Source organism: Pyrus communis, chromosome 10, assembly GCF_963583255.1.
Source record: "Pyrus communis chromosome 10, drPyrComm1.1, whole genome shotgun sequence".
In the NCBI taxonomy this organism is placed as follows: domain Eukaryota; kingdom Viridiplantae; phylum Streptophyta; class Magnoliopsida; order Rosales; family Rosaceae; genus Pyrus; species Pyrus communis.
In genome coordinates, this window is record NC_084812.1 from 11925437 (window position 1) to 11936748 (window position 11312).

The 11312-nt window shown below is 38.5% G+C and overlaps 1 protein-coding gene and 1 long non-coding RNA gene across 2 annotated transcripts; both read left to right on the forward strand.

The window, feature by feature from the left end:
* Positions 1–718: 718 nt before the first annotated feature.
* LOC137746586 (uncharacterized) lies at positions 719–2725 on the forward strand. Its single transcript, XR_011069874.1, has 4 exons — positions 719–840; positions 1305–1689; positions 1980–2108; positions 2452–2725. It is a non-coding gene; the product is annotated as an uncharacterized lncRNA (long non-coding RNA).
* Positions 2726–3506: 781 nt separating this feature from the next.
* Positions 3507–4592, forward strand: LOC137746493 (uncharacterized). Its single transcript, XM_068486514.1, has 4 exons — positions 3507–3538; positions 3653–3751; positions 3836–3916; positions 4019–4592. Exons 3-4 carry the CDS (start codon positions 3863–3865, stop codon positions 4523–4525), a joined length of 561 nt encoding a protein of 186 aa, XP_068342615.1. The 5' UTR covers positions 3507–3538; positions 3653–3751; positions 3836–3862; the 3' UTR covers positions 4526–4592.
* The last annotated feature ends 6720 nt before the right edge of the window (positions 4593–11312 follow it).

Consider the following 11312-nt stretch of genomic DNA (forward strand, 5'->3'; position numbering starts at 1 on the left):
AGCTTTGTGTGGATCGCGTTTTTCAGCTGCCCATTTTCCCCACGGCATCTGTCTAACTCCCCTGTATCTTCTCTTCCTCTCACCAGTTTCTTCAAATGAAACAGATTCTGTACTTGATGGTGTGGTTGGTACCACTGTGGTGACCGAGACGGTGGACCTCATTTTGTGCGCGCTAATTTGCCCTCGTAGGTCGCTGGACCAATCTGGGTCGGAGTTATCTAATCGAGAGGTATTAATTTGGAATGGGTATTTTCCATTTGTGTAATTAATTAAGAATTAGTTAATCTTCTTGTTTGCATAATAATTATGCGTAAATGCGTAGTTGGTTAAATTAGGTGGGTTTTTGTTTGTTTGTTTGTTTAGGACTTTGATGGGTTTGTCAAGAAGGGCGATCTTCCTGGTTATGCTGTAAGTCTCTTAATACTGCCATCTTTCTATTTGGTGTCACATTGCATAAACCTGCAATTTTCGACTTCTAGAATTAATGTAGCGGGGTGGTTGTGGACCTTGTGGTGTTGGTGCGGCTGTTAAATTTGTTATGCAGCAAAGTTTATCAATAAACTTCTTTTCTCGGAATGTATCTGGGTTGGGAAAATTTAACAATTAGGATTGCTGCACCGGTTTCCTTCGGTGTTATTTCATTCCTGGTCTCTCTGCTGATGTTTTATTTTTAGAGTGTAAGTCACCTATCTGCTTTTCCACAATTATAGTTATTCATTTTCTTTCTTCTCCCCCTTCCCTGTGTATTTTGTAGATTCTAAATACACCAAAAGGTCCTATCACAGTGGAACTTTTCAAGGATGGTTCTCCAGAGGTTGTGGATAGATTTATTGACTTATGGTGAGTATTCGACATCACATGTATCTTGCATACATACTTGCTGTAGTAATATTAAATCATGTCTATTTGAAGCTATTTCTCTATAGGGTAAGAGAATAAAGTTAAAATTATGGGACGAGGTGACTTTGTACATAGCTGTTAGTAAAATTGCTCGCATCCAAGGGGTGTATTATTTAATATTTTTATCATCTTATAAGCCAAGGGGTATATTTTGTCGTAACTCCTTTGTAAATTATCAAATACACAACAACAGGTTAAAGGTTCATATAGCCTTGGTGATATGGATACCTAGTTGACTTATATCGAGGCTAAATGTAAATAAAATTAGAACTTGGACGATTAGAAATCATTTCAATATTCTGAGTAGCAGTAGCATCCAGAAGTAGACTTGCTTGGTTTTTGTTGGTTGTAAGGGCAATAGTGTGTTATGCCCTCATGGCACTTCTAAGGCATTAGTTTTGCAGTCAAAAGGGACACTTCAAGGGGATGTCGTTCAGTCACGTGATCAAGCACTATATAATCAAAGGGGGTGGTTCCCAAGGTCTTGGAGCAGCTGAAGATTGGATATCAAAAGGGAAGCTTCGTAGTCAACTTGTTACGAGGTTTGTTTCATAGATAAAACTTTTATATTGGTTGTGTGGCCTGTTGGTCCTGTGTTGCAAAGCTGATAGCTTATTCTTGCCTGTGTGAACCTGTAGTCCGAAGCATGAAGCTTTTATGCTTGGAACTACGAAGGCTAGACTAGACAACAAAGAATTTGAGCTTGTTATCACAACTGCACCAATACCAGATTTAAATGATAAGCTAATTGTATTCGGACGGGTCATCAAAGGAGAGGAAGTGGTACAGGTATAAAATTCTGTGCAGTTTGGGTAACTTATTATCATGCCTAGACTTGGATAATACCTGATGTATAATGCTTTGCATACGGTCTTCCATTCAGGCAACTAAATCCTAAAAATAGTCCCAGTTTTCCCTTAGTTTATGAATTCAATGAAGATATGTTAGGGCTGCATGCTTTTGTGTCATTCTCAAGCACAACCACTTCAACAGATTTCCCTTTACTTCTTTAACCCATTCGATCATTTTTTGAGTTATGTACCTGTCCTTTTGTAAAAAAAATTCCCACCTCCGTACAGAGTAAATTTGGAGAAGCACAAGCCAAAAAGCAAAGCAGTGCTGCATATAAATCCAAATTTGATAGAAGTAGGAGACAGAGTTATCACCAAAGAAAAACCAAAGGATCCAATTCCAGAAATCAAGTGGGAGTAAGTAGATTGCCTTTTCATTTGTTGTGGCATGTGTCTAGTTGAATGACTTGTATGAAGTAAATTGTTTTTGTACGGTACTTTGATCATTTAGTCTAATGAAGTTTTGATACCTTTGATTGATTACAATGTTTGGTAATCCTAGTGTCATATTACCCTTTTTTTTTTGTTTCACTTGATGCACTTTTTTTTTGTTGGCTATAAAAATGGATAAGTAGTTTCCTCATGTTTTGAAATTAAGAATGTTGGTAACCTACTTACTTACTACTTTGGCTGCTAATTGATTAGTTTCAAATGCAAGAAAGGATTAGTTTCTAATGTTATAATTTTATGGTTCAAAAAGTGTATAGATGTCGCGGTTGATCACTCGTCGTCGGAGTGTGACCAATGAGCCTCCTGCATTATCAACATCTACTGCTCCAGGCGTGAGTGCTCCATTGATTGGGGAGCCTACACCCCTTACTGAGGCTACTCCTATGGCGTCCCAGGTGCCCGTCTCATCGACATCATCAGTGTCAGTTCAGCCGCTTAGTGCACGACGGCCTCACCGACGCCGCCGCGAGCCGGAGCCTTCTGATCACACTTCCTCAGCATCCAGAGTCGAGGGTGAGGCCTCCTAGCCAGGTAGTTTTTTCTAATTCTCGATCACTACGTTGTATTTTTCTTTTATCATTTTAAAATTATTATTTTTATGATGGTGAAAATTTGCTGGAATGTGACAATGTGATGGGGGTTGTGAATTACTATTTTAAGGTTTTGGGAAATGCTATACTATTAGGTGAGGTTATGTCGAATTTTCTGTAAATTTAAGCTTAGAGATTTCACCATTTAATTATTTTTGGCCAGCTAAATAAAACACCAGGGGGCCTAGTCGAATGTTGAAGGAGGCACAAAGCGTACGTTTGACCGGCTCCAGGATCAAGATTGAGTATGACCCGCGACATCGTGGAGCGGCTACCTCACAGCAGCATAACAGCGTCGCTAGTAGTTGTGGTGTTGTTATTAAACAAAATTGTCCTATGCAGTGGGAGTCTTGGGCAGAAATTCCCGAGGAGACGAAGAAACTAGTGCGAGAAAACTTGTCGGTTAGTATATTAATTTTTAGCCTTTATCATTTTTTTAATTTTGTTTACAAATATTAAAAACCAAAATATATTATCTTAATATTATTAAATTTCTTACTATTATTTTATTATTTTTCATATTCGTAGGTCAATTTTGATCTTGACGACATATCCCCTGAGGTCATGGCCTACTTAGAGGATACCTTAGCAAATCGGTACAAACATTGGAAGAACTATCTTCACACGCATTTTAAGCGATGGGATGATCCGGAGTTTGCTCGCCTACATGGTTGCCCAACCGAGTTGCAGGACCGGCCGGAGGATTAGGAGTGGCTCTGCAAACATTTTACTGACCCAAAATTTGTGGTATGTACATAATATTTTAATAATAATTTATTATTGTTTTAGTTATTTTTTTAAGCTTCCTTTATTAATTTATTTTAAATAATCGCACTAACATGTATATTGTGTGTTTAACAGAAGAAATCTATTGCTGGCAAGATAGCTCGGGACTCAAAGACACTTCTCCACCATTCTGGTTCGAAGCCCTTTTCGTATAGGCTTGAGGCACGACGTCAGGTAAAAGTATATTAATTTTGAAATTTTATACAATTTATTTATTATTATTTATTAATAAAATTTTCTTAATGTTTGTTTCTTCAGGAGGGTTCTAAGTTCCCAGAGATCGACATGTTCGAGGAGGTTTACGTTCGACCTGGTGATGAGATAGCTAAGCAGCTTCATGTAAGTATATGTAATTGTTATTATTCTTATATGTATGAATCGTTCAAATATTATTTATATTATGTTATTAAACATTATATGTTTTTTCCTTTATTATTACAGGATGCTATGGTGGAACAGCGCACTACTGTTCTCCAAGAAGCAACATCACAACTTCCCCCGGAGACCTCGATCGAGGACGCCACGATATCCGAGGATGCAGGTTTTCAGATCCTGACTAATGTCATGGATCAAAACTTCGGTCGTCGTCCTGGCAAAGTTGTTCGGGGTATGGGAAAAGCGCGAGTTCGTGAGACGGGTGCCTCTTCTTCCAGATCAAACACAGGAGAGGTCAGTGCATTGAAGGAGGAAGTGACAACCCTAAAGGCTCAACTTGCGGTCCAGAGTGAGCAAATGAGGGCCCGGGACGAGCAGATGAGGGCCCAGGGCGAGCAGATTAAGGCCCAGAGCGAGCAGGTGAAGGCCTATGCCGGACAGATGAGAGACCTTGTACAAGCCATACAGATGTCTGGCCTCCAAATCTCACTACCAGTACCTGATCTTCCTACACCTTCGACTTCTGAGCCACTTTGCCTACCGATACCTAGTAGCTTGATGTATCAAACCTAAAAGACTACTTGTAGTTTTTTCTTATTTTTTTGTTTGGACATTTTGTATGTATATTTTCATATATTTATAACTAAATACTTTTCGTTGGTTAATTAATTATCGTTTAGAGTTTAATTAAGATATTTATTAAAAATTAAAAAAATATTTTTTTTTACCAAAACAAAAAAAAAGAGGTTTGCGCGACGTAGGTAAAATCTTCGTCGCGCCAACCTCTTTGCGCGACACAAGACTCTACGTCACGCAAAGTGGCTTTGCGCGACGAATGATCCTACGTCGCGCAAAGCCACTTCGCGCAACGTAAAATCATGCGTCGCGCAAAGCCACTTTGTGCGACGTATAGAACGTCGCGCGAAGCCACTTTGAGCGACGCATCCCCTACGTCGCGCAAAGCCACTTCGCGCGACGCATCCCCATACGTCGCGCAAAGCCACTTTGCGCGACGTAGGGGGAATCTTCGTCGCGCAAACCCCTTCTGTCACTGCCTTCCCGCGACAGTTAGTGCGCGACGAAGGTGCATTGAGCTAAGTTTTGCGCGACGGTTTTCGACTTTGCGCGACGAAGGACCTGCGTCGCGCAAAGTGTTTTTTTGTACTCGTATGCGGACGAGAACCCAACGGTTATGAGCTGACGAGCTCACGCGTAGAACCAGGTTGTTGCGATTCGATGTAATTCATACTTTTTTTTTTGTTAACTGTGTATGTTTTGTCGGAGAGAGAGAGGGACAGGTGAGGGTTTATTCGCACGTATATGAGGGAAAGAGAGGCAGAGAGAGGGAGCTGGTGTGAGGAGTCAATTTCAGGTAGATTGAAGCTCCGTTATTTGATTGTGACCCAGTTATCCTCTGCTTTTATTATTATTATTATTTTATTTGTTCATTGGGTTTGTCATATTGTTTAATTTTTAGGTTTTACCTAAAACTGGCTCAAGGAAGTGGGTGTAAATCAAGTTTTCTCTGTATTTATTTCTACTGTCCACGCTTATGCTATCTTATCCACCAGTCTAGCATAGTATTGAATAACGTTATCTTATGGTAAAAATCAACTTAAGCGAAAAGCACCAATAACAATATTTATAGACATAATATTACATTGTTTCATGAGAAATCAAATTATCATCATATATTAATTAGTATCTCGTTTAGCTTTGCTAATGCCAAGCTTATACAGCATTTGGAATCTCATAAGGCCAGCATGATGATTGATGAGTAGCAAATAAGAGCACAACCATGTCATCCCCATCCACTTTTCTGGAGCCCCCGAAGTACCAACTTGCCTTTACCAACTTAATATTGCATATAACCAGAGATTATTTTTTGTTTCCAAAGCATGTACATATCCACTAGCTAACTAACCAACCACTCCGCTAGTTAATATCTTGTGGATCGATAGCACGCTAAATATTCGTAATGGATAGACATAAAAAACATGAACTTGTGGAGATGAACCAGTCAACCACGCTTGGTTAGTTTTAAACTCGAGTACAACTCCAAAGAAACTGCTGGTAAATTGGTAATGACTTTAATATAACAAATAAACAAACTTTGGAATTCTTTTTTGTTCTCCACCTTTTTCCTTGGCAAATTCAGGGAATCAATTAACCTAATCAGGATCCTTTTTTTTAATGCCATAAATGACCTGGCCGTTGGACAAGTCGCAAAGTTTTTGTTCCACAAGAAAACGTTGATCAGAAAGCAACAAACGGTAGAATTTTTCAGGTCGACAGGCTGAGGGCCCACTTCAACAACATTGATATTGTCCCCACTCTACCATCTGCTCAATCCTCAGATGTGTGATTTTATCACAAAAGGCCTCAGTGTTAGTTAGAGTGGGGTAATTTTATTTAAAGTACTCTTCTCTTCTCCCTCCATCCGATGTGGGACAAATGGGGGTTCCAACACTCCCCCACACGTGAGACCCCATTTTATGGATCACACATGGAAATCCACATTGGCAACCACTTAGAGCCAGTGGGGGCTAGAATTTTTTTGGGAATTTCTTATATATATTGGAACCCTCATTTGTCCCACATCGGACAAAGGGAGAAGAAAAGAGTACTTTAAATAGAATTACCCTACCCAACAGTATTCTAGTAAATTGTTTTCATTCCACTACGTATCTTTTGTGCTTTTATTGTTTGTGATTTAGTTCAATGGCTCAATATAATCATAGTGTTGTTATGCATCTTGGTGGAACAAATAAATTAATAATTGATATTAGGGTCGCTGATCATGTGACTAGTGACCCTAGAGTGTTGGATTAGTTATGTGACTATGTTCGTGATCTATATATTACTAGTGTAAATGGAGCACCTTCCCCTGTGAAGGGTGAAGGCACTATCTCTCTTACTTCGACCTTATCACTGGTCCATGCTTTACTTGTTCCTGATGTTAAGTGCAATTTTTTGTCAGTAGGAAAACTACTTGATACCGTATATTGTTCTGCTCACTTCTACTCTACGTATTGTTATTTTCAAGACATTCAAACTCAGAAAATAATTGGTCGTGGTAAAAGAATAGGGGGTTTGTACATCTTGAGTACGGAGGATACTGTTGTTTCCGGTTTCAAGTTTTAAGTATTAAAGTGGATGACAGACATCAAATTTGGTTGTGGCGTCAACGATTGGGACATCCATCATTCAGTTATATGAAGCATCTATTTCCTTTTTTGTTTCGCACTTGTAGTGATTCAGAGTTCAAGTGTGAAACATGTGTCATGGCTAAAAGTCATCATGATTCATTTCCCATAAGTGATTCTAAAGATGCTTTGCCATTTGATTTAATACATTCTGATGTGTGGGGTCCGGTGAAGGTTACTTCTAATGGATTCCGTTGGTTTGTTACTTTTATTGATGATTGTACTCGATTAACTTGGATGTTCTTGATGAAAAATAAGAGTGATGTTCCTTTCCTTCTTCAAGAATTTTGTGCATTGGTGTCTACTCAGTTTCAAACCAAAGTTAATGTCTTCAGGTCTGATAATGAAGGAGAATATGTGAATCACACTTTGGCATTTTTTTTCGTGATCAGGGTATTATTCACCAGACGACTATTCCGTTTACACCCTAACAAAATGGTGTGTCCAAACGAAAGAATCGTCAAATAATGGAGGTTGCTCGCTCCTTGATGTTGGATAAATGTGGTTATAATCATTTGTGGGGTCATGTTGTTTTGGTTGTTGTGTATTTGATAAATTGTGTTCCAAGTAGGGTTCTTAATTTTCAGACACCGCTTGATGTGCTATAAAAACATGTTTATCTTGTTTCTGTATCAAAACTTCATTCGAAAGTGTTTAGGTGTATTGTGTATGTGCATGTCTACTCTTATCAGCGAAGTAAACTTGATGCATGTGCTCTTCGATGTGTATTTATTGGGTATGCTAACAATCAAAAAGGCTATAAGTGTTATCATCCTCCAACTTAGAAAACTTATATTACCATGGATGTCACCTTCCACGAGGAAGTTTCGTATTTTGTGAAGCCCTCTTTCAACTCTCCACTTCAGTGGGAAAATGGGAGTGAAGTGCAAATTCGAAGAGATGGTATGGATAATGTGTTACAGGTAGAGTTAGGGACAGAACCTATTATATTGCGTGATACTAATCAGTCGGCTATAGATAGTGATCGGTCACTTGTCATTCCTGAAACTATTTCTACTGATGACAGATCAAACATGCCCAACGAGTTGCTTGTTAAGACGTCTGACGAATTACCTTCTGATGACCCGTTGCCTGCTTCTGGTATGTCTAACGAGTTGCCTGATGATGGTTCATCCAGTGATGATTCTTCTAACAGTTTGGTACAAGATGGTGACATACATAAGGTAAATTATGATGATTCTCTACTTATCAGTTGCCTCCATGAGCTAATCGTGGAAAACCTAAAGTACAATATGAGCCTGATTTGCATGCCAAAGCCAAATATCCTATCAACAATTATGTGTATACTCATCGTTTGTCCAAACCATATGAATCTGACATATGTCAGCTATCTGGTGTATCAATTCCAACAAAATTGCACGATGCTTTGTTTGACCCTAAGTGGGTTAATGCCATAAGAGTTGAGATGGAAGCCTTGTAAAAGAATTCTACTTGGGATTTGGTTCCTTTACCAAACAAGAAGAAAGTTGTTGGATGTAGATGGGTGTTCATTATTAAGCACAAAGCAGATGGTTCTATTGACCAGTATAACGCCAGATTAGTTGCTAAGGGTTATACTTAAACCTATGGGGTAGACTATCAGGAGACTTTTGCTCATGTTGCCAAACTTAATAATGTGCGTGTTCTTCTATCCTTAACAGCAAACCAGGATTGGTCTCTGTTGCAGTTTGATGTTAAGAATGTTTTCCTTCATGGTGATCTCAAGGAGAAAGTTTATATGGATCTCCCACCTAGTATCGGACCATCTCCTAGAAAACGTGTGTATGCAGGTTGCGAAAGGCTTTGTATGGCTTGAAACAATCTCCTAGAGTGTGGTTTGGGAGGTTTATAAGTTCAATGAAGAAGTTTGGGTATGTCCAGAGTCATTCAGATCATACTTTGTTTCTAAATCGACAAAATGGTAAGCTAATTGCATTGATTATTTATGTTGATGACATGATAGTGACTGGTGATGATCAGAATGAGATACAATGTCTTCAAAAGTACCTAGCTACTGAATTTGAGATGAAAGAATTGTGAATTGAAGTATTTTCTTGGAATCGAGGTTGCACAATCCAAGCATGGTATTTTTCTGTCTCAACGGAAGTATGTTCTTGATTTGTTAACTAAAACAGGTATGTTAGATTGCAAACCTGTTGATACTCCGATTGAGCAAAATCATCGTCTGTGTTTATTTTCGGATCAAGTTCCTACTCATAAGGAACGGTATCAAGAGGCTTGTGGGAAGATTAATTTATTTGTTTTACACTTGCCCTAACATTGCTTATGCAGTTAATGTGGTAAGTCAGTTTATGCACTCACCTAGTGAAGCTCATATGGATGCAGTAATTCGTATTTTGAGGTACTTGAAGATGGCTCCTGGCAAAGGCCTGGTTTTCTCCAAGAATAGTCATTTGAATGTCGAAGGGTATACAGATGTAGATTGGGCAAATTCTATCACTGATCGGCAATCTACATCTAGATACTTTACATTTGTGGGTGGTAATCTAGTTACTTGGAGAAGCAAGAAACAAAAAGTGGTGGCTAGGTCAAGTGCTAAAGCTGAGTTTCGTGGTATGTCTCATGGTGTATGTGAGTTGTTATGGTTGAAAAAATTGTTGAGAGATCTTGGATTTAAACCCAAGGATGCTATGAAACTCCATTGTGATAACAAGGCTGCTATTGAGGTTGCTCATAATCTAGTGCAACATGATCGAACAAAACATGTGGAGATTGATCGACATTTCATCAAGGAAAAATTGGATGCTAGAATTATTATGTTTCCATTTGTGGGATCTAAAGATCAACTTGCTGATGTACTTACTAAGGCTGTGTCTAATAGTGTGTTTTCCAACTCGTTTGACAAGTTGGGCATGCGTGACATTTTTGCTCCAACTTGAGGGGGAGTGTTGCGAGTTATATATTAGTTAAGATGTAAATAGTAGTCTATTGTCCCACATTGATGAAATGTATATGTAATACCAATTGTAACTTCTATATATACTTCACTTTGAAGATTAATGTATATATAGGAGTTATAATTAGTATTACATATATAATTCATCAATGTGAGACAACAGATTACTATTTACATTTTAACTAATATATAACTCGCAACACAAACCCTAAAGATTCAACATTGACAACGCAGTTTCGTATCTCTATAATATTATGCGGCGTTGTCTTTTTTTTTCATATTTTAAAAAATGAAAGTTTATTGAGTAAGTTATCGATAATATAAGTTTGGAGAGTAACGTTTGGGGTTTGTGTGATAAAATAATGGGGATACAGCTGCACCAAGAAGCTTGGAATTTCTGGTGGGTGTCTAAATTCAACGAAAGAGAGCGGTGGTGAAATCCGCGTCACGCTTTCGTCCTCCTGTTGCTGCTCCACAATTATTCTGCTGCCCACTCATTTTTTTTATTCAGGTCCACGTTTCCTCCCATTCTTTTTAGCTTATTATCCAACAATTTTTTTTCGTTTTTATTTTTTTATTTATTTTTACTAAATACCCAAGCGAGTAATTGCTGGGAAGAATCCTTATGTAATGTCATCACGTCGACGCATAGTATATTATTTTTTCAGTGCAGATATGACGTCTGAAACATAAAAATTAACTTTGTTACAATAGTAACAATGTCATTTTGTGTTGTTAATAATACCTTACAATTACTATGTAGCGTCAAAGTGTAAACTGACGAGTATAATGTAAAATAGTTAAATAATAGACAGATGGTCACCGAATTTCAGGAAGAAGTGAGGATACGAAAACTCCCTCCCTCCCTTAATTTGCATGATTGCATCCTTGTGAATAGTGGGTTGTACTTCACACCACTTGGCCAATGATATAGGCAGCTGGTCATCCCAATTCCACATTGACCAATTACCAAGAGCTAGGTTAGATCACCTCTGATATGATAGGTAAAAATAAACTTCTCACCCAACAGGTTGGCCACAATCCAAAAGTTGATAACGAGTGCTTCCTCGAACCTTCTATGATCTTTATCGGTGCGCGACCAATGTGTAACTCAAAGTATCACAACCACACACTCAGCCACTACAGGTTCGTGTGTCAACCCCAAGTACCACTACTGGACAAAGCACCTAAATTGACATGAAACAATAGGTCAAGTTGCCTGTATAAATGATACCGT

Coding starts and splice junctions, on each gene's coding strand:
- LOC137746493 (XM_068486514.1), top strand. CDS start 3,863: ATGTTCGAGGAGGTTTACGTTCGACCTGGTGATGAGATAGCTAAGCAG. Junction 3,917..4,018: donor AGATAGCTAAGCAGCTTCAT/GTAAGTATATGT, acceptor TTATTATTACAG/GATGCTATGGTGGAACAGCG.